This window comes from Cygnus atratus, chromosome 1, assembly GCF_013377495.2.
Source record: "Cygnus atratus isolate AKBS03 ecotype Queensland, Australia chromosome 1, CAtr_DNAZoo_HiC_assembly, whole genome shotgun sequence".
NCBI lineage: Eukaryota > Metazoa > Chordata > Aves > Anseriformes > Anatidae > Cygnus > Cygnus atratus.
The window spans coordinates 5,858,134-5,885,689 of NC_066362.1; the positions used below are offsets into that span (position 1 = coordinate 5,858,134).

Genomic DNA, 27,556 nt, shown 5'->3' on the forward strand with positions numbered 1-27,556 from the left:
AACATCCTAAGGTTATATCTGTCTTTGCATTATTAGGCTTTTTATTATTCTACCATAATAGCACTCTTGCTATAAATTAGACTGCTTTCAGTCACAGCTTCAGCTTACAAATCCATCAAGTCTGTTAGATTTGAAAGACAGAGAGAGAGAGGGAGGGAAAGATGTTGCTGTATTCATAGGGTTGTGAACTGCTTTTTCGGGAGGCGGGGGAAAGGGGGTGTGTATAGATTGGGGTGAAGTCAAGGGGAGGAGGGAAGGGTGGGAGAGGAGTTGCAATTCGAAAGTCTCTCCTTTAAAAGTGTCAAACTCCAACCTGCACAGAATGGGGAAAGGGAGACCCCCCAGCAACTTCCAGAAAATAATATAAAAGCAAACCCCAGAGGTGGAAGAAATACCCAAAAGGAGAAGACTGCAGCTTGCAGTAATCTGTAAATGATTGCTGGCAAAGACTGGAGGCTTCAAGCTTGAGCTGTGTTTGTTCCAAAAGAAAGCCAAGAAGGACGGTGTTAATAAAGAGAGATTTAACTGAGGGCTGTGCTTGGAATAAAGTGGGCTACAAAAAGGTCACATTTGATCAGTTGGAGCAGATTACAAGGGCTTTAAAAGGTAGTGGTGGAGAAATGAAACTGGGACTGTGAAGCAATATAGCACAAGATTGATTTTGGGGGTGGAGAGAAGCTGGGACAAGTGCTTATCAGCTTGAGAAGGAGGAAGAGCTGTGCTGGGTTTGTTGTCATTCCCACACTGAGTAGAGTACTTGCTGCTTTTGTGGTTAGGCTGCCCTGCCGTTTTCTTTTTTTTGTTATTATTAATATTTTTATTGTTATTATTAATACAATGGTGTCTATAATCTCTGACTTGGATCCTCTGAAAGGCTGGAAAGTTTTAAGGTAGGCCTATGTTTTCTTCTGTTTGGTACAGGCGTTTTTTGGTTTAGTCCTAAATTAACTGGAGCTTGAGTTATAATCGAAATGTGAGCCCTGGGCTTAAGTAAGAGAGGAGTTTCTGGTAATTAGAGCCCTTTTAAGATACAGCAAACCTTTAAGCAGATGTTTAGAGAGACCCGAGGGAGATTTTATAAATATACTTCTCGGTGTTACAGTGCAGTGAGGAAGTGTGGACTCTTTTTTTTTTTAAGATTGCTCTGTAAATTCAAGTTAATAGTAAAGGCTCACACCAGTTGAAACTGCAGGATTAACTCTCTGCTTTCCTCGCTGTACTTTGCAGGGGAATGGGTGGGAAACTTTAGGGGAGCAAAAACCAGCGTGAAAGTTGGGGAAAACAGGCTTGTGGGGGTATAAAAATCAAAATTTTTTTAAAAGTGCTCGTTTCATTTTGGGTTTGAAACTTCCAATTTGTTGTCCCTTTAAGGCATGTGTTTGATACTGAAACGTTGTTACTGATTTTTCCCTTCAGTACTACTATTTATTCTTTGAACAGTGAAGAACAGTAACTTGAAACGCTAACAATGATAAGGGGAGGGGAGGAAAGGGGGGGAACCCACTGTTATTGCCTGCTGAAGATATTAAAACTCTACAGTGTCAAATGTCTGTGTTTAATGCTGTTCTAATTGCATGGCTTTGCCTATTGAGAATCTCGACATGTAAAAAGTTTGCAGATGGTTTACAGAAACTTCACTAAAACATTGGAAACATCTGTGGTGAATGTAGTTGGTTAAATTGTAAAATTAGTTAAATATAAAGTTTATTTCCCTCAACTGTTATACAAAACATGAAGCTGCACCTAATAAAGTTTTTTTATTATTTTTAAGTGAATATTTTTTGAAGGTGTGTGAATTGTTTTGTTGTTTTTTATAATATATAAAATGTTAAAGTATATGTGAGCTTCTTGCTGCAACATTTTTAACAGCTTAATGTGTCATGAGCTGAAAAACAACCCCTCAAAAGTCAAACCATAAAGTCTACTTACATTATGAGTTTTTTTTCCTCATATTTGCAGAGTGCTGAACTTTCTTTTCTCATAAGTTGAAATTTCATCTTCAGAGAGCCTGTGCATAGCAATGTGGACTAAAATCCTTAATGCTTGTCTGTGGTGTGAGAATTGGCTAAGCAGTTTTACTGCAAGTTTAGTTCTTGATTATTTTTTTAATTTTATTTTTTGTAGTTGTTAAGTCATTTAGGACTGTCAGCTCATGGTGACTAGATTCTGTTTGACTTCCTAAACTTCAGTGTAGAGGCTAGCGTGCTGCAGGCTCAGCAGTCTGAATGGCATCAGGGAAGGGTGGTCATATTAGGGTGATCTGAGCTGGAGTGACTCCTGTGAGTCATCCCGAGCGAATGCCAGGGAAGTGCTTTTGCAGAGTGCCATATGTGTTGTCTGCTGCATGTGTGCGCCAGAAAAAGCTATTCTAGGAATTCTTTGAAAAGTTTATCCCATTCTGAGACAACTTCTGATTCCTCTGCTGATCTAGTCAGATGATACCAGGTTTTTGCTGAGTGGAGGGATGACATGGAGGACTTGAAAGTTGAGATGATTTGAGGAGAGACTGTTGCCCTCTCAAAGAATCCTGTTTTCTTAGAAAAATGACATGTTTATATGACTGTACCAGAAATATCTCCCTGGTGCTCTTTCCTACAGCATGACAGAAGTTTCCTAACTTTGTGTGTGAACCTGGAGATTAGAGCTTTACAGACACAGGGTAGGTCAGGGATGTGATTAAATTGATTTACTGGACACTTCTTTATGTAGTTACTGTGCATGATTGCAGCAGCAACTCTGTACAGATCAGCTGCAGGATGCAGAGTGTTAAAAGGTGGGAAGAGGCACTATTCAGTATAAGTAAAATGATAGTGATAGTTTAAAAAAAAAATAGTTGGAAGTCAACATGCAGCTCGTGGCTTGTGATTTATTAAATTGTAAAGCCAATTCTACTTTTCCTTATAAATTTTAGCTTCTTTACAAGAAAGTAAAGGTGTGTTCCGCTCAGGTGACATGAAGTAATTCCGTAAGATCCAAATGAAATGCAGCAGCAAATGCTGCAATCAGCTTGAGAGTAGTATCCCATGGTGGCAAATTCCCCGTTTTGTTTGTCTTGTGCACCCCCTGTAATTTATTCTGTGACTTACTAACAATTTGAGACCTGCTTAGCTGGAAGGCAGATCTCGTGGCTGGGGGTAAAATAATTGCACTGGGAGAGCTGGCAGAGGTATTAAAACAAATAAATGGTTGCATGGTGTGTATATAATATTACATCAGGCCTCCCTCTTCTGTTGTTTCTGTCTGGGGTAGGATGGTAAGAGGTACAATACTTTCCAGAAAGTCTTGGCACCCACTGGATTCATGTTAGGGCCTCTGAACACCAGTTAATGTACAGAGCAAAACAACAAAACCCACTTCAGAAAATATTTTTTTTCACTGGGTTTCTTCTCAGTGATCTGAATATTAAAGTTATTGGAAAGTAAATCTGAGAGCTCAGATCTTTTTTTTTTTTTTCCCCTCATGTTTCTTTTCAAATAAGCTCCCAGCATAACACCTATGCTTTCACATTAACACACTTCTGCCAGATCTTCCCTCATAGATGCCTTGTCACTCTCTGTAGTGTAACCAGAATAAGTGGTGTGTGTTGGAGTCAGGAGAGGCTGGCAAAACTTCAGGCCTTTTTGAGACACCTCAGAGCCATACCAACAAATGGTCTGTGCTCACTAGCCCTCCATGGACACAAAAACCCCATTTACCTGGCTCCGAAGGGTTACAGAAGGTGGGATCTAGCCCCCTGAGGGCACAGGAGAGACAGAGAACAGCTGTTCTAATCCCTGTCCCAAATCCTCCCTGTACTTCTGTGTCATGTTTTTTATCCTCATATGTGACAGGGATGGCTTTGGTTGCTGCTTCAGAAGCCAGAGCCTGTGCTATGAACCTCAACACCAGCTAGAGCCGAGCAGTAACCTGGCAAGGAGAGGCACAAAAAGAAAATCCCTCAAGGCCATGTCTCCTCTGTTGCTTCTATCCCTTAATTTGGCTCCAACAAGACTAACTACAGTGCCATAAATCACAAGTTACCTACACAGGGAAGACCTTGCACCCATTTGCATTCCTCCCTGAAGAAGTATGTGACCTTTCTTATGGCTCATTGCTGGGGGTGGGGGGGCTGAAGGGGGATAGTTTTTAACTTGACTTCTCAACCTCATAGTGAAATCCAAAAAGTAGAAGTTTTCACTCAAATGAGTGGAGAAGTTAAAGCCTGTGAAGCAGCAAAGTCTTGCTGTACTGCTCTGCATGCAGATGACCTAAATTTCACAAGTCCTACTGAGCAGGAATATACAGCTTGGCTAACGAAGTTGGGAACATGTCCTGTGTAGGACGGATGTACCAATTCAAATGTTCTCTCCAAAATGCCATTTCCCACCACACACACCGCCCCAAAAGGACAGAAGTGCCTTCCATGCTTAGGAAGTCAATGCAGGAGGTGTAATTTCAGCCTTATTGTGTTGGTATTATAAGCTAGTTGGGGTAAAAAGTCCTTACCCAACACCCCCCTCCTCTGATTATTTGTGAATTAAGGTTGGTTAAATGGCTTCAAGGGGTTCAAACTTGGAAAAGAGGGCAGAAATGTCTCAGATTTGCAGAATGGCGAAGAAGTGGCTCAGAAATGCAATGACTCAGATTTAATTGTTGGCATAGAACAGTAAACAGAGAGAACTGTAGCATTGCAAATCCTATTACTGCTTCGGCTCCTGGCTTTCCAGCTCAGCAAAACTTGAGATACAGTAAGGCATCCTCGGTTGTATTCAGTACTGGAGCAAACTGGTTTAGTACATGCCCTCCCCCAGCACCAAACTGCTGTTCAGAAAGGGGGAAAAATGGTTTCACATATGCATTACTCTGAGGACCTGAACAATATTGTCTCCACCCACTCCTCAGAAACAAAACCAAAAGAGCCCCCAAAGGTTTGGCCCAGGGACATAATGCTGGACTCCGTCACCACCACGAAATACAGATAATGGAATTTCGGATGTCAGTGGAGAATACTAATTGCTCCATAATTGCCACAATATGCTTGCTTAAAAAAAAAAAAAAAAAAGGTGCAAAAAGAGGGCGTGTGAATCTCGTCAGAACTGAAAACATATTTAAGAAATAGTTTTCCAGCTAACCACTCTGCAAATATAGATCATGTAAAAGAGAGCACTGAAAGGGATGTTAGTGAGGGTCAGGTAAGTCCCAAGTTATTACATGGATGAGAATCACCAGGAGGATGCAAGTTGTGACTAAGCTCTAATATATAAAATATGACCAGCAAAATGTAGCTGGGATTCCCCTGCTTTCAGTTTGAATGTGCAACTCTTCAGTGGGTAATAGTGGGATGAAAAATGAGAGCCAGCTATATCGAAGTATGTGTTTTTAATCACTTTTTCATCTCTGGTATCCGTGCTTTCTCTGCACTTTGCAGAGGACAATACTGGCAGTTTTTCTTGGTTTGGTTTTTTATTTTTTTCTTCGTGTTCTTAGAAGGGCATCATATATGGGGTGATTGAAAAAGTAAAAATAACAGAAAATAGCAGATTAAGATGTAGCACACTTCAGCATTTATTGTTGATGGCTGAGAAAGTCATCTAGTCCTTCTCTAAGCCTGTGCAGATTTATTCTTGCATCTTTATTTTTCCCTTGATTAAAATTCAATATTGCTCTTTTCAATAAGATTTTATTCTCCACTGTTTTACTAAAAACAATCCACTTTTCATATCAAGCCTGTATACAAGCTCATTATATCTTGTTCATTTGGACATGAGTTGTTAAATCTTCCAGGTGCTTCATGGAGGATTTAACCACCCAATTCAAATGAATGTTCTTTCACAAAGAGGTTTACTTATCACTGCCTCTGTATTCCTTTGCCTAACTGTTTAAATTGCCCTAACCCCTAACACATGCAATATAAAATTACCATGCCAGTAATGCAGGTGCTTAGCGAGAGTGTAGGATGCCAAGTGTGCAGTCGTATTCTCCCAGCCACCAGTAATTTGCAGTTCAGGGACTTCCTATGCCAGCAGTGATGACTTTTCTTGATGAATGATTCCTCCGTGAATTTATCTCACTGGTTTTGCATTTTTAACTTTGAACCCATGACAACTTGAAGCAAAGAAATTTTGCAGCTTGACCCACTGGTTGCATCTACATTAACAAAGCAATGTGTTGGAAGGGCTCTTTTTTTAAGTGTAAATTTGTCTTGCTTCTATGTTTTGGGACACGTGGTAGCTTCTTGAAGTGTTTTCACAGAATCCTGACACGGCTGAGGTTGGAAGGGACTTCTGGGTCCATCTGGTCCAAGTCAAAACAAGCAGGACCTTGAGATGCTGAGTTCAGGTTTATTTCTCTGGAGGGTGGGGAGGTCATGTTTTTTTCTGCATCTATTGTACTGCAAAATTAAATTCCTGCCTGGTGATTAGTGACACACGGTTACAAGGATGTACGTTTTGCAGGATGCTCCTTTCCTACATACATTACTTAGTCATATCGACTTCCATCTACCATTTCATCATCTTCACCTCACAAGTCAATGAGAGTTCTAACGTGCAGGTCTCCATACCTCATTTACAACTAACCCATTGCACATTTTAAGCTTGTCTGGTTCTGCATTCAGTGGAACTAAAATAAGGAGGAAATCACCTGTAGATCGCAAAGGACAGTGGAGATGTTAGATTGTGCTTTGAGAGATAAGGCTGTAATTTCAAGCTTTCCTAGACTCTGAGTCAGTTTGGATGAGTTACTTAATCTCTGTGTGCCTCAGTTCCCACCAGTAAAATGGAGTTATTAATACCTGTCTTATCTATATTTTTTTTTTTGTGGCTCTAGAGACTTACAGTTCTGTCCATAGAGAGCCCACAGCAATGAGGGATCGCTCTTGGGCTGGGCTCTTTAGTGCCTGCCTTCATAAAACATAATTTTCTTAAATGAAACTAGAATTTAACTCTTTTGAGAGCAAGTAATTTCATGCTCACTTACTAAAACCCTTTTCTCAGTATTTCTGCCTTCACAAGGCAGCTTCACAGTCACTCAAATTTCCTCCATGCACCAGCTTTTTATTTTTCCAATAAATTGCTAGGCTGAAGCTGGCTGAAGTCTGAAAACCAGAACTGAATGCTCTGTCTGAGGTTCACCCAATGACAAATTAGTTTTGTTGTTTTATTTACTTTTTTTAAACACTTCTGTTCCAGTAACCCTTTATAACAATTTGTAAGCTCAGTTGCTGTTCTGCTTTATTAATGTGCCTGCCCCCACCCAAAGTTTCATCTCTTCTTTGATATGTGTCTCCTTCTCTGCAGAACTGCTTTTTTTTCTGCTCTCACTGCTACACAGGTAAATAGGTTTTCACAGATTCATTCTTTTCTCTCCTTAATTTTTCTATTTTTCTCTCTCTCCCCCTCCCCCCCCCCCCCCCCCGTGTAAATGCACTTTTATACACCTGTGGTTCATCACCTTTGTTCAGAGGTACACGGATCACATGGCACTTTCCCAGTCTTTGGTAGCATACCCCACTGTCTTCTGTGTCCATGTCAGGTGTAATCACAGCAGTGAACCTCTTTAGCAGTTATTACAGCATTGTCTAAATAATGGGCTTTGGTCTGTTGAGGAGAGGTCTGTTAAGGATCTCCTGCACCCATGCTAATCATGAGGCGCTGTACCAACTATGGACCAGAACAGGCAGAAACTAGGGAGATTTGCAGTCTCCCTTGCTGGGTCCCTGCATCAAGATCCAGGAGATTTTGTTTGTTTGTTTCTTGCTTGACCTAAGAAAGATCAGATTTCCTTGTCTGTAAGGAAACTTCTCTAACTGTTCCCTGTGGATGCTGTCTGATGTGTATCAGTGTCTCCCAATGAAGATGTTTTGACTTCAGGAGCTCAACTACTTCCGAAGGATGTTTTCTGGCACTAAAAAAAATTCTTAGTGTAACCTAAATGTTAGCATCCAACCTCTTAACATGCTTGTAATGATTACACACTAAATTTGTTTCAAAAAAAAAAAACTTCACGCAAATTGTGTTAATATGTAACTTTCTCAGATTATTTTTCCTTGATTGTTTGTGTTTTCCAATTTCTCAACACAAGCAGAAGTGGCTTTTTATTATTTTTTTTAATTATTTTTATTATTATTCTTCACCTGAGAAACTTCATGCAGCCATTGTGCACAGAGTTTGTTCTGACAATTCATTCTGGGGCACTTGTTCTTGAATCGGTCCCAAGCTCATGTTAGCAGACCATTGTTCTTACTGGACTCCTGTTGATCAGCAGATACTGATTTTTATTTATTTTTTTATTTTTAAACTGAGATTTAAAAGTGAAGATTTTCTAAACAAAGTAATATTGGGAGGCTCCAGTGATTTCATAATTGTACTGTTTCTCTTTCATTGAATGTGTATATTTCAGATTATTGGAAAAATCTGTCTTGTTGTGCTAGATTTTTTTTTTAAATAGATGTCAAGTTAAATTGTCTGTGGTTGGTTATGCTTTATAAAGACCAATTATTTGGACTTGTTAGAACATTAAGTTCCTTGTTCAGGTTACTTTACAAGAGTCTTCAGTAGTGGAAGACTGATTCTCAGCTGGATATACGTGAACTGCAGACTACATTCTTACTACATCAGCAGGCTGGTAATCTTATCTATAGACTTTTGTGGCAAGACATTCTCTTGAACAGCTAGATTAAGTATATTCCACACAAGAGTTTGTAAGGTACTAGGGAAAGGCTGGAGTAAACTTTTTAGTTTTAAAGTTAAAGAGGAGGGAGTTTAGATTTTGAGGGTTTTTTTTTTAATTTTAAATAGGGTTCTCTGTTTCCTGGTCCCAAAGAAAACAGATGTGCTATAGAAAGGTCTCTAAGCAAGTGTTTTAAAGCTGTGGATATTCCAGTTCTGAGAAATGTGTGGACCTAACAGTCTTTCTCCACACCAAATTAAACTAGGTTGTAAATATACAAGTGAGTTAATGTACACTTGTCATCCCAACACTGTACCTCCCATTAGACTCGTCCTGAATCAGGAGACGTCGGCAGATTTCAATCTGAAACTGTCTGGTTCTGCAAATAGTAACTAAATTTGCCTTCGAGCATTTGTCAGCTGGACATAACTTCACTTCTCAACCTCTAAGACTGTAATTAATCTTTGCTCGAAGCAAGCAAGGTTTTAGTGCATGTTAACCAGAAGTGGTTTCTAGTCCTTGGGAGGTTTGCTCGGCTTTCCATGTGAATTCCTTCAAGAAGGAATGTGTGATCTATGTTATGTATTTGAGCCTCGATTTACGTACCCCATCAGCAGAGCTGCTGGACATGTTTGCTAACGTGGCCCTTCAGCTGGCCATCCTTTCTACCCTTCTGTGGTTTTAAGGAAGAATTTCAGTCCTGCCAGCAGCTGTCATTGCAGAGACTGGTGGTGTCCCCACAGCCCTTGGACTTCCCCTTGTTGGAAAAGCTGGTCTTGGCAAGAGTTGCAGAATGCTGCTGACTGGGGTCAAGTTTTGGTTGGACATGCCAAAATAAAGGGTTTATGTAGCCAGAGCCCTGGGAAGAATTACAGGCTTGGAAGGGGGAGAAAGGTATGAAAGGCCTCAAGTAAGTATTTAAACACTGATGTAAACTCTCATTGAATCCAACAGGAATTAATTGGCATGGTCTTTTATGTGACTTTTGGGGTTAGATTTCCAGCTGACATGAACTGACAAAGCTCCTTTGAGCAAGATGTACTGGCTTAGACTAACTGAGAATTGGGACCCATGTGTTTTGCAGAAGGATTGACATCTTTCTTATACGGAAAATTTCTAGATCTAATGGGAGAAAAAATGTTGTGGTGAGAGCCGTATCTGTATGAATTGCTTCCAGCCTGTTGATGCCCAGTTTTACACTGTCTGAATTCTGGACTCTGAAAAGCTCTTGGGAATAAGATTACATTATGTTTTAATTTTCTAGTTATTTTCCCCATATTTTATTTAAAAGAAATAGGTGACCTGGCTCTTTGCTCTTTCAATTAGCATTCAAGTAGGCTAATAAATTTAGCATAATCTATTAATAAGTTTAAACCTATAACATCCTAGTTTGCATACAAGCTGTGTAAACTCACTATATAAGTTGCATACCAACTTCAAATCACTGAAGAGTGGTGATAGGGGAAACCAAACTTGCTGTATCATAGAGTAGTATTTCTGTGATACCCTTTTGAGCTAAAGGTTTCATGATTTTTTTTTTTGACCAGATATTTTTAATTTATTTCTGAAAAAGCAGTTTGCATTTTTAACCCAGAGCAACATGGTTCCTTCACAGAGCTCTGGGACTGCTGTTTCAATGAGTTCAGACCTCCCAGTTGTTTGCTGAGCACTGCAGCTACATCTGCGGTCAGTAACTTGTTCTCTTTGATGAGATTCATATAAGCTGTGGTTAATGAGAGTTTACACTGCGTACACAGGTCTTAGAAGTGCAGCTCCAGAATCTTGTTATGTGATGCCTCAAAGCTGGCTAGATCTATTTTACATGGACTTTGAGGTCTTCACTTGCATCTTATGAGAAAAAGTCTATATGATATAAATAGAATTTAAAAGCGGTCTCAGTTCTTCACCCCCTCAGCCCAGAGAAAAACAAGTTACTCTTCTGCTAAGAGATCCCCCTAACTTAAATGTACCCCCTCTAGCAATATTTCCTATAGTAAAATATAATCCGAATTTTCCTAACAGTATGTGGCTGGGATGTGGTTATTCCACTTTACATCCTTTCTTCTATCTGTGGATACTGCATAGCCATAGATGGGAGAGTGTTCAACAATAAGAATAAATAATTATTCTTACACCGACAAAATAGAAAAACAGTCTTTGATCCACTACAAAGAAAATTCATGTTGTTCACATTGGTGTGGTAGAGTTGAGGAAATGAGGAGAATGAGCATGGATGAAGTTGCAGGTCCAGTTCCAGGAGGCACAACTTTTATCTTATTATAGGCAGATAAGAAGTTACGGTTGACAGAATTGTTTTTGCTACAGTTACAGATATTTACTGTCTTGGCATCACAGGAGAAAAATCCTAGGAAAAAAAAAAAAACAACAACATTTAACTTATGGAAAAAAACATCATAGTCACCCTTTAAGAAAATGTCTTGTAATGTATAGAAACCTAGCTTGAAAGTACTGTGTGCCTGTATTAATCTGACAATAATAATCGTTGCCTTGTTTTCCTATTAAACTCTCTGCAACTTATTACAGGGTTATTTGTTCCTTGTGTATTGGCAATTCAGGTTATGGATTAAATTTAAGCAGATATGAAAATGCGTGCTAGAACAACAGCAGGAAAATACAATCTCTGTTGATGAAAGCAAGCTATGTACACAGAAAGCTTGTGATTTGGACATGAAAAAATGCTGGATTCCAGGTTGCAACATCACAAAACATTACAATTTGGAGGAAAAAATGAGTTCTGCATTTTTCTTTTTTTTTTCCCCCATTTGTTCATACAATACACAACAGCAGTCAGACCACACAAGAAGTTTGCACAAATCTACATGGTGAAAGTGGGATGGGAAAGCAGAATTAGTTCAGCAGCAAAGGCCTGGGCATTTTTTATTTCTTCAGCAGCTGGAAGCCTGGTGTGACACTATGGAATAAAATCAGCTTTGCAGGGAGGAAGCTGTATAATCAGTATGTATGATGCTTTCTAAAGATGTGATGATCTGGAACAGAGTAGTTACCTATATATGGTAGCTTTGTATCTACTCAGTAGTAGCAGTCAATTCTGAATTCCTCAAGGAAGATGATAAAAAATATGCTTTAACTGAGGGGTTCCAGCAATAGTTAGCTAATAATTTCAAACCTAGAAGGACTTCCTTACGAGGAGTGCTTAATTACGGAGGCAAAGAGTTACACAGAATAATAAGCACTTCTCAGAAATGGTGATTTAGGCTTTTGTTGTTTGAATTTTGTTCTAACACAAAGGGCTGTGGGTGGGGTTGGGGGGGGGAGTGGAATCTTGTGAGATATTTGAAACCAATAACCCATATGACAATTAGCTTGTAGAATACTGTGCCAGTGGATACCATGGAGGCCAGATGCTTAGAAATGGGAGGAGGAAAATAAAATGACTTTAATGGGTGATGAGAGCATCTACACTTAGATGGGATTAAAATGGATGGGAAAGGATCTAAGTCCCCACGCTTTGGCCAACTATTATTTGAAGTTGAGAAGAATCTTTCCTTATTTGGGAACATATCCCTATCCATGTAGGCTTTTTGTACCCCTTAGGGATAGAAGGTCATATAAAACAAACTCCTGTCTGATCCCATGAGACAGTTCCTGTGTTACACAAGAGTGTTAAAATCCTACTAATTGAATTTTCTTTCCTAATGCTGAATTCTAACGGTATTTACTTTACTGATGCAATGCACCAGTCAAAAAGGCTTGAAAATTTTATTCTGTCTTGTGTTACTGAAGAATATAGTTTTATCTAGCAGCAGTAGTATATGTGATATCTTAACCACTTTCTGTACCGATGAGTTCTACAGGGTAATTTTGCATTGCATTAAAATAATTATCCATCACTGTTTGAACTTCGTGTACTCTCAGATAGGTAAATTGTATACTTTTGCAAGCCAGCATGCATTCTGAAATTGTTATGGGAAAGATTTGCATCAGGAAAATGTAGATTTCCTCCCCCTCCTTCACATGATAAAAAAATCTCCGTACACAATAGCATTACTGCCACATGTCATAGGGACACTGTGTAAATTACAGTGTTACAAATTTGTCAGCCTAACCAAATGTCTGAAAGAATAATGTCATATTAGTTGTATTTCAGCTGTAAGTCTGGTCTGTTTTAACCTTGATTTTTGTGGCAGCTAGCCATACCAACAGCTTGTGCATGGTTGATTATAAACAACTGTTTTAATGTAACAAGATTCTCATTTAATTCCTGGGAGCTTGATGCACTGATGATCAAAGATAAATTCAGGCATAGCACTGAGGTAAAGCATTAGATTAGGCTGGCCAGAAAAGACAGGGTCCTGAAGATTTCAAGATTGTAAGATCTTTTGTATGTTGCAATGCAAACTTTCTCAAGTTGGATAGTGCACTTGAAAATACAGAAACAGTAAGCAGCATTATGTGCACAGCTGGCCTTGGTATAACTTGGACCTATTCTGATTTTCATTTAATTCTACTTTTGTGTGGCAAGATCCGTAGGTTCAACCAAGATATTTTCTTAAATAGAAAAACTTTATTACTTTGAAATTCTAGGTTATTTTTACTCTATGTTCTTTCCATTTTAAGGATGAAAAATTATTGTGGAAAAGTAGAAACCATTGGAATCCCTTTTTCTTTTTTAATTTTATGGTGTGTGTGTGTTGTTATTGTTTGTTCATTTTGCTTACTTTTTTTTAAATGTGCACCTTAGTTGAATACTCTTTTCTTGAATCAGGTGTGGGATCAGACTTACGAAGGTTTTCCTGGTTAATTTTTTTTTCCTGTATTTCTGGTGACTTCAGGTTTTTTTGTGTTTGTTTGGTTTGTATTATTTATTTCATTTGCTATGGGGTGGATTTTATTTTGTTTGGGGCTCTTGAGGATGAAAAGCATCCTTTTCTGAAGCAGCACCCCTAATAGGCTCTCTGTCTTTAGCTTACTGCTTATTGCCATGAAGCTTGCAAAAACGGTTAGTATTTTTGAGACTGCCACCTCTACCAGCTGTCTCTGAAGCTGGCCAAGAAGCTCAAAAGAGGTGGGAGGGGTTAAGATAATAAGTATGTGACTACATTTACACATCTACTCCCTAAGGAGGGTGGGGAAGGACCATGATGTTCATTCCTTCTAGTACCTAAAGAGGGCTGCAGGAAAGCTGGGGAGGGACCCTTGGTCAGGGACTGTAGTGATAGAACAAGGGGGAATGGCTTTAAGCTAAAAGAGGCTAGGTTTAGATTAGATATAAGGAAGAAAATCTTCCCTCTGAGGGCGGTGAGGCCCTGGCCCAGGCTGCCCAGAGGAGCTGTGGCCGCCCCATCCCTGGCAGTGCCCAAGACCAGGCCGAATGGGGCTTTGAGCAGCCTGGGCTGGTGGGAGGTGTCCCTGCCCATGGCAGGGGGTTGGAACTAGATGATTGTTACAGTCCCTTCCAACCCAAAACATTTTTTTTTTTTTTTTTAATCAATAATAGTCGACTTAGCTCGACAAATGTTAGGTGTTCGGTTACATGAGCATCAAAACTAGAGTTGAACCTTTGAGTGTTTTTTACACTTGTGGTAAATTGAATCTAATCTGAGGAATGATCCTTAATTTAATTACCCCCAATAAATTCTTGCTTCTTTGCAGCTTTACATTCTCTTTGCCAAATAGCTGATTTTGAACGTTCCCTTTTTCCTTTCCTTGGAAAAAATACAAAGTTTCTGGCATCAAATAAAATCCAACCTGCGCATAAACATGGCTGTTAAGATTGGAAAATATTTTTGTCTTTCCTCTTCCCCCCCCCCTTTTTTTTTTTGGGGGGGGGGGGTGGTGGCACAATTCTCCTCTTCTCCATTTTGTTTTTAAGAGAGCAACAATACAAACTATGAAACTTCATGTTCTTTGTTCTGTGTGGTGGTGCTGCAGGGGGGCAGGGCAGAGAGGAAGAATAATCTTTGTTAAGCATTTGATATTTGTATCATGGGGAAATACAGTGTTGACCATCATCCCAGTATGGGGGAATCCTTAGGAGCAAAGGTAATGAATGAATCCAGTATTGCCAGTTTTCATAGTTATAAAATTCCTTGGATTCTGGAAAAAAATGCTTATGTGAGTGGGGATTTCTAGTCTATAAAAATTCATGGAGAGGCGCAGATGCTCATTTGTACACCAAGACATTTAAAGTCAATAAACTTTTCAGTCAGAACATCAAAATGTACAAATTTTCTAGTAGTATTTTCCTGTAATATAGAAAACCACATAGTGGGGCTTTCTTTATTTCCACCCTAAGATTATTGCAGAATATTAGGACTTACTTTGAGATCTACATTTCTTTTGAAGTTGTCAGTCCACAAGTTTCTGGAACAGGAACTTTTCTGACCTCGCAAGGTAACAGAAAAAACCTCTCTGAATTCCCCGTGAACTTCAGACCAAATGTTGACTCCTGCTTCAACTGCGATATTTTATTTTCAAATCAGTCTAAAGTACTTGTGATACAAGTAGTTCTTGTGTCCTGACTTCAAGCAGAAGCATCTGTCCTGTCTCTGGGCGAAATTTTCATGTCCTTTAATGCATATTAAAGAAACTGCTGCCCAGCTTTCACAGAAGACATCAGCTTGTGAAGATTTCCAACAGGACACTTCAGGAAAATATTGGGAAAAGATTTTATATTCTCATGCTTATGGCTTGCAGTTCTTACTTTTAAGACTTCATACCAGGAGTAATCAATCTTAGTTGCATGTCCCCAGATTGTGTGAAGACAATCTACTTATGTCCAAGAAGACTTAGCCAAACCAAAGGCTTTATAGTCAGAGTGCTGGGTGGGGATCTTTTTTGTTTTGCTGTGTTTGTCCTGGAGATTGTTAGGCTGAACTATTTGTTTAAAAGAAACAAAATGAAAATGAGAGGTCTATAGCCAAGTTTTCAATGATCCTCTTGCTCACTGGCACTCACTGAGACAGGAAAAATGATGGCTAGTGCTTCAGAAATTTTTCATGCTCTCATTTTTTGGAATTTGAACTCCTAAGAGAGCCTTCTGGCAGCATCCTGAGACTAGCCCAAGCACTGGATTTTTCTTTCAGAGCTGCACAGTCTAAAATTGAGACATTGGTTGGGAATGTTTTAAGCCAGTTCTTGTTGCAGGCATCTCCTTTGTGGTACTAGCTGCATTTAACTGTCCTTGACTCAGAAGACTGTCTATTACAGGATTCCATGCTCATGTATCAAATATTTGGAAAAAGACCCCCAGTTTGGAGACATGCTTTGATTAGGTTTTTGAACTTCTCTCAGCATTTCTTTTCTGTGAATCTTAATTGTTTCTAATACTGTGTTTAACTTTGTTGTGAAGTTTTGTTTGGCAAAGGAACATATTTGCTTTTTTGGGGCAGGCTGAATTTTATTGCTTCGCTTGAATTTCCTGGTGTTCTCCAAAATCACAGTGGTTTACCTGGGAATCATGCCAGTGTTTTAGACTTCAAATAGTGATAGTAAGAGTTGTGTGCTCATTCGAAGCTTACATAAGGCTAAAGCTAATATTTGTGGGCGTGATTAAATGTGTTTGGTATTTTGGGGGGAGGGATGCATCTAGCTTATGAGTTATGCTTGCTGCCTTGTGGAGATTCTTATGAAACGTAGCAGCAACTCAAGTTATCTAGCAGAGGGAGAGTTGATACAAGTGCTGATACACATAAATCAATAGACTAATGCCTGCTTTACACCTCTTAACAAAAATAAGAGAGTCATATCCTTACCAGTAAACAAGTGTTCTATTCATATACAAAATAGATTTTGTCTTTTCCTTTGCTTCAAACCGTGTGACTTTGCAATGAGGTGCTTGCAGGACATGAGTTAATACGTTTGACAACTGTTGCAGGGGGGAAAAAAAGACAACAAAAATTTGGGATGGAGGCAGTATGAATGTCCACATTTGAGCTTTTCTGTCAAACAGAAGCCTGGTACTTCCTATCTGCAACTGGTACAGGCTGGTTGTAAATTTTGTCAACAGCTGAACTAAACCAAAGTGGCATGTCCTAAATCCTGTTGTTAATAGAGAGATGTAACTCTGGTGCACCAATTAGCAGGCTGGTCATATGACTATTTTGATTGGTAAATGGGCACTTTCAGGGCCTAGAAAGAAGAGGAGGCTGAGAAGACAGGTTCCCAGAAAGAAGTAGTCTTGGAGAGCAAGAGAGGACTCTGAAAGGAGAAAATGATCACAGCTGGAGGAAAGACCTGGGAAGTGGGTCAAGTTTGGGTTATGAGGGAGATGGGTGGCAATGAATGTTGGGAGATGCCTGAAGACAGTGGCTGGCATTGTGGTTTAACCTGGCAGGCAGCTGAGCCCCTCGCAGCCACTCACTCCCTCTCTCTGGGGGGGATGGAGGAGAGAATCAGAAAGGTAAAAGTGCAAGATCTTGTGGGTTGAGGCAAAGACAGTTTACTGGGTAAAGCGAAAGCTGTGCATACAAGCAAAGCAAAACAAAGAATTATTTCACTACTCATCAGCAGGAAGGTGTTCAGCTTCCTGTTCAGGAAAGCAGGGCTCATTACACTTAATGGTTTCTTGGGAAGACAAACACCATCACTCTGAACATCCTCCTCTTTCTTTACCCAGCTTTTATCAATAGACATGACACCACATGGTACAGGACATGCTTTGGTCAGCCTGGGCCAGCTGTCCTGGCTGTGTCCCCTCCCAGCTCCTGGTGCACCCCCAGCTTCCAGCTGGCAGGGCAGCACGGGAAGCAGAAGAGTCCTTGGCTCTGTGTAAGTACTGCTCTGCACACCTAAAACATCAGGGTGTTATCACCTCTCTTTCCATCAAAAATCCCAAACACAGCATCATACAAATCTCTACAAAGAGAATTTACTCTATTCCAGCCAAAACGATGACAGATGGTTATGGCCAAGATGAGTTGCTGCGAGCAGTGGCACAGCATGGCCAACACAACATCCTGCCCAACCTTCCCAGACCAGCAGCAGCCTCCCTGTAGGGAACATTAACATTTTGCGACCAAAGGGTGAATGTGGTGTGTGAGGTGATCCAGTAGAGTAAAACTGAATGTTCTTCGTTCCTAAATAACACCTTGTACCTCTGTAAATGGTCTGCTGCAACGTTAGCAGATATTTAAGCCTGTATATGTAATGACACTCCCTAAGTGGTGGTATGGAATGCTTTTCAAAGTACAAAACTCTGGCTTAATGTTATAGCCTTAAACATGTCATGCATACATATGCATGCACATGCTATACAGGCACAAAGATGTTGTGGAATTATAGTAATTCTTTAAACAGTATTTATAGTAGGTTGCAGGACTGTAAGCAACAACATAATCATAAGTATATTCCAGAGATTGTGGTTGTCATTCCAATGACAGTCAACATCCCAACAACGTAAATAAAATATGTAATATCTTGAATTAAATGCTACTCTGTAAAGAGTGGGTGGGATTTATTACACACCTTTTGTGCATTTTCTAATTAGTTTTTTGAATATGAATGAGTTTATATGGTATTAAATAGCAAACTTTGTTTTGAACTCAAAGCTTACTTTACCAAAGAAAGCTAGATGATTACTCTTTGGCACAAATTACAGCACCACCACCCCATTTTCCTCAAATAATCTGTTAAAGATCATCAGCTATGGGAAGAGAGCCCTTGGAGAAGGGGAGCAAGCCTGTGACATAAGTGGTTTCTCTCAAAAATGTGTATAAATGAAGATAGCTGCATCCATTAGTGAGTACGGAGATGAACTTTCCACACTGTCTTTTGATACAGATTATTTATGTACACATTTTGCAGCTAACACATTTTAAGGACAAATTTGAATATATGTGATGTTCTGCTCTTTCTAAAAAGTGAACTGCTCTTAAAAAGCAGGAAAAATGATAAAGTATTTTAAGTGGCTTAACTTTGCACAGGAAAGACACAGCAAAGTAGGTGTAAAACCATAGTCTGTATCTTGAAGCTGGAATAAGGAGTGACAGGCATAGTTGGTCTTTGAATCTTACTACAGAAAGTTAATAAACTATTTTCCACAGTTCTCTCAGGGCTTTGGAATTCCTCCTGACAGGTGCGCTCTGAATCGCACCAAGTTCATAGTGTAGTCATCATCTGTAGGCGTTGAATTGATGGGGAACCCGTAAGACACACAAACAAACTCTTAACTTCCACTGTTTCTCCTTTGTAAAGAGGGGACGTTAGGTGAAGAAAACATTTATGAAGAATCTCATTGGGTTGATGAGGTCATGGAAAACAGCAACAGATATTGTATGGGTTAATGTGCCTAAAGCATGTTGTTAAAAAATGACTATTTCACACATGCATGTTTAGGATATCAAACATACATTCCAGAGGATACTTGTAACCACCTACCCCACTGTGCACTCTCTCCCAAACCCCTTATTGCTCTGGGCTATGCCCTGCTGTTGAGTTGAAGCCTTTTTTCATTACATCTTGATTAATACTAGGTGCTAAAATCAAATTGGTGATAACTGCTGGTCATGACAGCTATTGTGCAAGCTCTTGCCAATGGCAATGCTAGTTCTTTCCTGTTCTCACCTGCAGCAGCCTTCGTATTTTAATCATAGGCCCCAAGCAGAAATTGTCAATTAGATTGAGCCTTGTGGTTGTCTTTGAATAAATGTTCTTTAGTAGATAGATTTAGTGCCTTGCTACTCTATTCCCCTGGTTTCTATGTGCAGTATACCTTCCATATACACTAAAATGAAGTATCTTCCTGGGGAAAAAAATCTATCCAATCACACACCAGATAAAGTGGCTACTCTGCTGAACTCCAGAAAGAAATGAGAGGGCTTGATGAATGCCTTGAGGCCAAAACAATGATTCTCTTGCTGCTTTCTCTTGGAAAAAAAAATGTAAGATGGAAAATGTGAGTTATTTCAATTTAAACAGTACAGAGGATTGTGGTGAAAGAGGCAGAGTCGCTTCTTTTATCGCATCTACATTTGATCGATGTTTCTTGAGCAGTTTTGTCCCAAGTGGGATAAGGGAAACTGGGATCCTCTGTGTAACTGGCTACAAGTTATTGATAAATGGGGTAGGACCTGTGAGGGTGAGTTGTACCACCAGTTTATGAATGCTCTGGAGGGATGCTGGATGCCAAAACATCTCAGCTGTGCTTCAAAGGGTGATTGCATAGTAAGGGACTCTCACATCCGAAAAATCACAGACAATTGGCACATAATTGTATAATTGTATCTGTTGGACTTCAGTTTGTTTATGCCTTAGAAAAGTCAGGGAGGGACAGAACATCGCCTTGCATCAAACTGCAGATTGTTTTGAGTTTCTGATATATATATTTTTGCCAAGTAAGTTTGCTATGTAGTTGATTCCACTGTAAAAGATATGCAAGATGCTCGTGCACTATGGCAAGTGAATGAGGGAAATCATCCCACTTGAAGGGAGTATGCAGGGCAACGAGGTGTGTCCGGAATCCCACAGTACTGTGGTGCTGGGCCTAGATACGGCCATGTCAGCCACAGGAGAGGCAGGGAGACCTGCTGCTGTCTACATAAGAGGTGGACTCCAGAGCTGAGATTAGTTACTGAATGCAGTAGCTGAAATTTTCTCAAGAATGGTTTGTGTTTTGGGGGTTATTTTTCTTTTATGTTTGGGGGAGAGGGAGTGTCTTATTCTTTTCATTCAAAAAGAAAGGAGAAAAATGAATAAAGCAACAAAAAAACAGGAAGAAGTTTATTTGACACATATTTCAGTAATTGTCCTTCGCTGGCCAGAAGCACACACGCAGATGTAAGTTGCTGACCACAGCAATGTGACGTTGGGGCTTGGAGGTGAATGATGGGATTTGTTGTGCTTGGCAGCATATGTACACCCTCTTACACACACTCCTTCTCTGCAAGCATATGGCTGGAGGAGGCAGAAGAGAAAGACAATAGTTGTTACTGTGATATGAATGGGTATAATTAGGTGCCTTGCCCAAAGTGACATGGAAATCCTCTGTCAAAAATGAAAACGGTAATCCAGGTCTCATGGAGTAAAGCCTGCTGCAATAAACGCAGTGTTATCCTTCCTCCTCTAGCTGATGCTTTTCAGCTAAACCCTCTCCTCCAGGGCCCTGGCCTCTGGAGTGGGCTTTGGTTTTTACCTCTAGTAACATAATGATTGAAAAAAAAAGTGCTCAGGCAAAAAGGATTAGTGTCTGTAAGCTTCTGACCACAGGAGTGCATAGAACAAATGTCTCTTACTGGCAAGTAGTTCAAAGGTCCATCTTAGGTTGTGGGGTTGTTTTGTATGTTTTTATTTTATCTTTTTTAATTAATATTTGAACTTCTTTGGTTTGGAAAAGACTCCTGTGCGATGCAAACTCCAGCAATTTTACACAGACTAAAATGGAGGCAGCATTTGCCTGTGCTTCCCCTGCAATTACAAAGCAACTCTCTTGTTTTGTTTGAATTTCCTTTGTCGTTATGAAACACAATAGGCTGACGGCTTGATATTAAAAGCAATTGTGTTTCCATTCATGCAGATGCCAGCCTGTTTAGGTGAATTTACTAAGTCCCTAGACATACATTTTTATATTATTGCTGTCTCTAGGCCGTGCTGAGCATTTTAATCCTCTGAAAATAACCTCTGTTTTCCGTTCATCTCTACATTAGCTCTTTCATCATGAGGACGTGAATTTAAAAATATATATATCTTAAAATTGTATGTAATAAAGATGTTTTTATCATTCCAATTTGTTGAACTGTTCTTTTAAAGTTGCATGGCTTTCAGAACCATAAAGTGGCACAATTATTTTTGTGTTGTATTGCTTTGTACCCTGAGGTTCCATTTAAAGCAAAGCAGAGAGACGTGTTTATAGGCAGTATTGAAAGCAACATATATGGATCTTGATGTCAAGCATATTTTATTGAAGTAAGATTAGAAAGGGATCTGACAACAAGTTATGTACTATGGAAGTGAAATCAGAATGAGGTTTTGTGCCAAGCTGCACATGGGTATTACTTTAATTTTAACAAGCCATGTTGTTATTTCTGTGAATTTTTTGGTAACGTCTTTTAAAGATGAACTTTATGGCCAACTATGAGTTTTTAAAAGTAAATATTCAGAGATTTTTGGACACATTGGTACACTATAGCACACCCTCCTGCTGCACCAGCTAAGCCTTGGGATTGATATAGGTATATCAGATACCTGAAGACTGCATTTTCCTGACATACATTTATATATAGTATGCTTGGATTAAACCTTTGTGAGTAAATCTCATTTCCTTTCCATGTAAAATTTCCTTGTTAAATGCATTTCAGGTGTGTGTTTGTTTTTGTCTTCACCTATTTTGTAAACATCATGAAAACAATGTTGCCTTTTTTTTTCCCCAAGAGGTATAGACTTGAATTCAATCTGTTGTTTGTTGTTTTTTTTAACCCAAATGCCTGGGGTTGACACTACTTTATATCTCAGCGCACAAAGAAAAATAGTGTGAGAAAAGAGTATTTTCTCTTTGCGTACAGTTCTGAATTTTGCTGGGAGGGGCTCCCATAGGAAGAGGTTTTGCTTTCAAATTTTCATTTTGGATGAACAGAGGTGATTCCCAACTGCAAACCTAACCAGACTATGCTTAAGGATGTGAAGGATTCACCTCTTAAAAGATGGCCAAGTTAAATATCTTGCTTCAAAGCTTTATGATGAGTTGCTCTGTGGGAACACCTTGTGCACACACTAAATTTTCAGTGATGTTACTGTATTAGTGTCCGGAAACTGTAGTTACTTGAGGTTCTTTGAAAAATGAAGCTGTGAAATAGCATGACTCAAACATCTCACTGGGATACTGCAAGAAATTGAGTACGAAAGGGAACACCAGGTTCCTGTTTTAACTGGGACCCAAGCATGTTCAGCCTGGGCTCTGAATATCAAACTGGATTTCTCTATTTTTTTAATCATCACTGGTGTTATTATGTGTCTCTCCTTTTCATAAGACAACAGTCTTAGCAATATATGATCTAATAAACAAGGATGATTTAAAATCCCAGGTGCCTTTGCTCCATCTAGGCATGGTTCTCCCACTGCCTGATAAGTGGCACATAGCAAGTGTGTTCACCTTTCTGTTTTGGCTGTTGGTCCTCTTCCAGATTTTTGCATCCTTTCCATTTGAATTGCAAATGATAGAGACTCTCCTAGTGTTTCATGCAGCATTCAACACAGTCAGATCTGGTACCCATTTTATACCAGTAGATATTGGCGTTCCAAAAATATTCCTACTTTCTCTTATTATTTATTTAACATGTGGAGTTTTGTAGCTCAGTCCCAGACTCCCTTCACCCTGCAGGGTGAACAATATGGAGCTACTGTGCAATATGCACTCCTTAGATCAGGTGGGATTTCTGGTTCCAAAACTTTTTTTTATTCATTGAGCGAAAGTAAGAAAACATGATTCTAAATAATAACAAGACCTGTTGTACAGATTTTTGCCTGTGCCATGCTTAATGCACTGAAAGACCTTGGATTTGTTTTTGTTCTGTTTTAATATTAGCAAAATCTATCTACAGATTAAATTATATCTGTAGTACTACTGTAAGGTGAGGACTAGTAATATTTAAAAGCAAATTTCCTAAGAACATGTTTATCTGGAGGGAGGAAGGAAGAAAAGTTGCTTTAATTTAGTTTTACCTTCCCAGTCATTTGGGTGGCACAGCAAAAAGGTCTTCTGCCAAGCTCAGGAGAAGATAGTAAATGACTTATTGTTTTAAATTTTTGGCAGTTGTGGCTTGAATATCCTAAGCCCACAGATTACTAGTTAATTTGCGGAATTTTTCCCTTTGTTCTGTTTTTCATGAAGAAACTTGATATGTGGAGAAACTAAGGAATTTACCACCCAGCAAAGAACCATGCTGAATGTATTGGTTAATACGAGCCCCTGGAGTTGGCTTGTCTGTTTTTAAAGTGATACATACTGCTTGGGATTGGAAAATGAGTCAAAAGAAGAGACCAGGATGATATATTTTGGGTAAAACATTGCAGACAGTCATGTTTCTGAAAGTTTGCTCAACTGGGCAAAACTGTGGAACCCACATCAATGACCTTCTCTGCGTAAAAGGCACCACAACTGTGCTGCTCAATGTTAATAAAAGCCTAGGTATTTGGAAAGTTACTGAACTACAAATAATGAATGTTTGTAAGCAGGGGTGGGGGAGAACGAGCAGGACACTTTCTGAAATCAAATTACCAGCTGTAGCAGAGTCTGTCACCTACTGCAGGTGACACGGTGAAGGATGTCTTGAGGGAAATGATGCTCTCAGTTTTTGGTTGCCTCTCTTCTGACAATGATATGGAAGCAAACAGGCTTTCTAAATGCTGGGGGCTTCTGGCTTCTCACTTGCTTTCTGGTGCCAGGTGACCCCTACCTTTGATGCTCTGAGTGCTGTTCTCAGTCAGGCATGCAAGTGCAATATGTGTCAGCAATTGCACGGTACACACACGTATATATTTTTATTTATCCTTGGGACATGCACAGCGAAAGACTTCTCGAGCTCCTGCTGTAGTGCTGCGTGTCAATTTGGCAGCCCTGCTAATAGAGGAACTTGGCCTCTTCCTTTTCCTCACCCATTCAAATGCTCTGTTTTGGCACGTGTGTCAACAAGTGTGCTCAGGTGTAAAGAGGCATGTGGCACAGAAGTGACGTAGCTGTCACATAAGATAGACTTCCCGCAGCCGAGATAGCACCTCCCGTGGTATTGCACAGGCTGCCCACACATGGCCCGTTGGCACCCATGCCCATGGGCTCACCAGCTAGGAAGGAGCATTTATGGAAATATTTGGAAATCTCTTAGGAAATATCTGTGGTTTGCCCCCAGTGTTGCACCGCTGTGTTAGCTCAGCACATTCTTTACTCTTCTCGGCAATGCGCGGTCATTCATCCTACTCATTTTTTGGAGTGATTTGGAAGCCAGCCAGCTGAAGGTGACTTGATTCCAGTTGTCAGAGTCAAAATCTGAAGAGAATGAGAGAGATCCCTTTTTTATTGGTTGCTGCCACGAAATCATCCTGCTAGAACAGACCCTGAAAGTAATTTAAGGGGACTGCTACATTTCAGGCTGCTTAGAGGGCTCCACTGAAGACAGTGGTTAAAGAGAAACTTCATGAAACGCTGAGCAAAGTTAACTGCGGCAGGTGTTGTATGTTGTATTTGCCTTCCCAACAAGTGAGGAAGCAGTGCAAGTGCTAAATGGTGGAAGTTATCAGAGATAGGTGGAAACAGAGTTTGGTCAGTACGAGTTATCAAACATTTGGTTTCAAATCATTAGCAGCAATTTCAAAAAGTAGCATACACTTGTACTTTGCGGTGTTTGGGGAGACTGATTGCAAAAAAAAGCATTTAAATTCAACCATCCTGCTTTGCATCAAGCACAAGCAGCACTGGCAGGAGGGGTTTAGCCATCAGATGTTTCATAAACTGATGGATCTGGGACAACTTCCCAGAGGCTGGGTGGTGAGATCCCAACCTGGAAGTAATAGGTTTTATCAAACGTGTTCTGTCCTGGGGGTTGATAATCGGGGGGGGGGGGGGGGGGGGGGGGAAGCCTCTGCACCTCAGAAGATGGACCAAGGATGGGTTACTCCAAAAGCTGGTGTTTTAGCTGTTTGTGTTAGCGTCAGTGTTTCTCTGCAGCCTGCCTGTGATGTACCAACGAAGGACTCCATCAGTAACTTCCAGCTGTAGAGCTGTCAGTCGTTTACTAGCTCAAATTCAACTTCAAAACAAAGCCAGGGCTTTTCCGTAGCTATGCAGGCTATTTTTGATGGCTCCTACCACAGCTGAAAAGCAGGCAGGTGTCTATGCTGTTTTACGGGGGCTGGGACAAAGCTTTGTGAGTGATATGTAAGAAGGAAATGAAGAGAGGTCATGAGGGTCGAATTTTGCTGGGCTTGTCTATCCCATTTTAGAAGTTACCCTACCTGTGCCAAACACAATTCTTTCTGACTTCCATGAAGTTATAAGTGATTATGGGTAGGAACCCTGAAATCCCAGAGCGTGAGAGCTCAAAGCGTTCAGATCAGACAGGGCACGGTAACAAAAATGTAGGCAAAGGACACAAAGCAAAATTCCAACTGTAATTGCTGTATCAAACATTTTTTTTTCAGACAATGAACAGTTGAAAAGCTATTCACATCACATTTGCTTAGCCTTGTAGCTAGCATGTCACTTTGGCTATTGTTAGGTGGCAAGCAAAAGCAGTGAACAGTCTCTACTACTTGGGAAGAATTTAAAAATGTGGGTAAATGAAAAGATCTTTCTTGGATGCGTCTTACTACCCTAAGTGAGACGTGGAAGGCTTAGGTGAACCTGACTTGTCCTCTGCAAGTTGCTCTGTCTGTCCACAGCATATTTGGAAAGCTGAGGAAGACAAATTAGAAAGGGTGTATCTGTTATTAGGTTTTATTTTATTTTTTTTCCCCACAATGGAAGGTGAATAAATCAGATTCAGGCATGCCAAAACTAAGGTACAAGGAGACATCTCATGACAGGAGTCTGTGCTTTTTTGGGAGACGTTTTCCTAACATGGATACAATTCCTTTTATTTCCAACCTTGGAAGCAACTGAAAGATATATATATATATATATATATATGTATGTATGTATGTATATGTATATATACACATACATACACATATTCCCTTTGTATTACCTGTCTGAAGCCTGAACAAGAACTGAATCAAACTTCTTTAATCTAAAGATATTTGAATCTGGTTCAAATATTGGCTTTGAACTATGTTTCTTCTTCTATGGAAGCTATTAGCACTTCCCCAGGTCTGACCTGGGGCTTTCAAAATCAGAGGGGGTTTTCTCATTCTTTGGATTGCTGGCAGCAATTGCTCTGAACTGTTATGTTTAAAAGCAAAACAAACAAACCCCACCTACAACAACAAAAACATGCTGATGTCTAAAGTCTGTACTACAGCCAGGTGATGGATTATAGCTTTGTGAAGCAGTATAAGAGAATCCAACTACGCATGAAAAAACTTAATTTAGCCACTGAGACTTGCAAGGTTATCAGGAAATAAATAAATAAAATTAAATTAATATCAATCTGTGCCAGTGCTATTGTTTGGTTTTAACATTTCACTCTGTGCAGATCAAGCAAATAAAAGAAACCTGTTTATGATCAAGAAAAGTCTCCGAAATGCTCTAGTCAAGAAGAATCATGCCTGTTTGCCCAAATTCTTGAGATGCAGCATACTTTGCATACTTTGTGATTTATTTTTTAGATTGATTTATGTGTTTTTGCTGAGTGAAAATCAGGTGATGCCATGCTTTTGGTATGAATGCTAAGGAGCCCTTCTATATTTATTAACACATGGCCTGACACAATGGTTAGCACGGGAGTAGGGGATGTCCCAAGTATTTTTACTGTTTCCAGCATTCATGAGTCCTCTAGTAATAAATGAAAAGGGTTGGTTAGGTTGATTGCTGCAAGCTGAATGCAATTTAAAAAGAAAAAAAAATTAAGGACCAGAGTCTAGTTGCTTATCTGCCTAATAAGACAACATATTTAATAAATAGAGGAAATAGGGTAAAGACATAGGAGTTAGGGATTCCATCCCAGGCTAATGGAATCATCTCATGTAATCTTGGAAGAGTTGTTTAATATCTAGATGCTTCTGCTCGGTGTAAGAAAAATGGGATGATCATAATTTAGGTATTATGAGAATATAATCCATTTGCACTTTCATGGGGCTTGGGCATGGCAGAGAGGAAAGCAGATTCTTGATGTGGTACTAACTTCACTGCTAGAGTGAATTCAGTCAGAATACAGTCTGTTTTCCGAAGTATTACTGAGTCCAGTTCTCTGAGTGCTTTAACAACAAGAATAGACTGGGGGTGCTTTATGTTTTTATTTCTATCCACAGCTTACGTTGTTTCCATTGACGAGATAGAAGCAAA

The 27,556-nt window shown here is 39.7% G+C and overlaps 1 protein-coding gene across 4 annotated transcripts in view; it reads left to right on the forward strand.

Annotated features, from left to right (window-relative positions):
* The first annotated feature begins 675 nt into the window (after nt 1-675).
* CELF2 (CUGBP Elav-like family member 2) overlaps nt 676-27,556 on the forward strand; it is a 371,782-nt gene continuing 344,901 nt past the window's right edge. The window contains exon 1 of one of the 4 annotated variants that reach the window (XM_050708247.1): nt 676-890. In XM_050708247.1, the coding sequence (XP_050564204.1) occupies nt 838-890 (53 nt within the window). In that variant the 5' untranslated portion in view covers nt 676-837. The remainder of the gene's footprint in view (nt 891-27,556) is intronic. The other 3 variants (XM_035549355.2, XM_035549356.2, XM_050708246.1) reach the window with 3 other exon arrangements.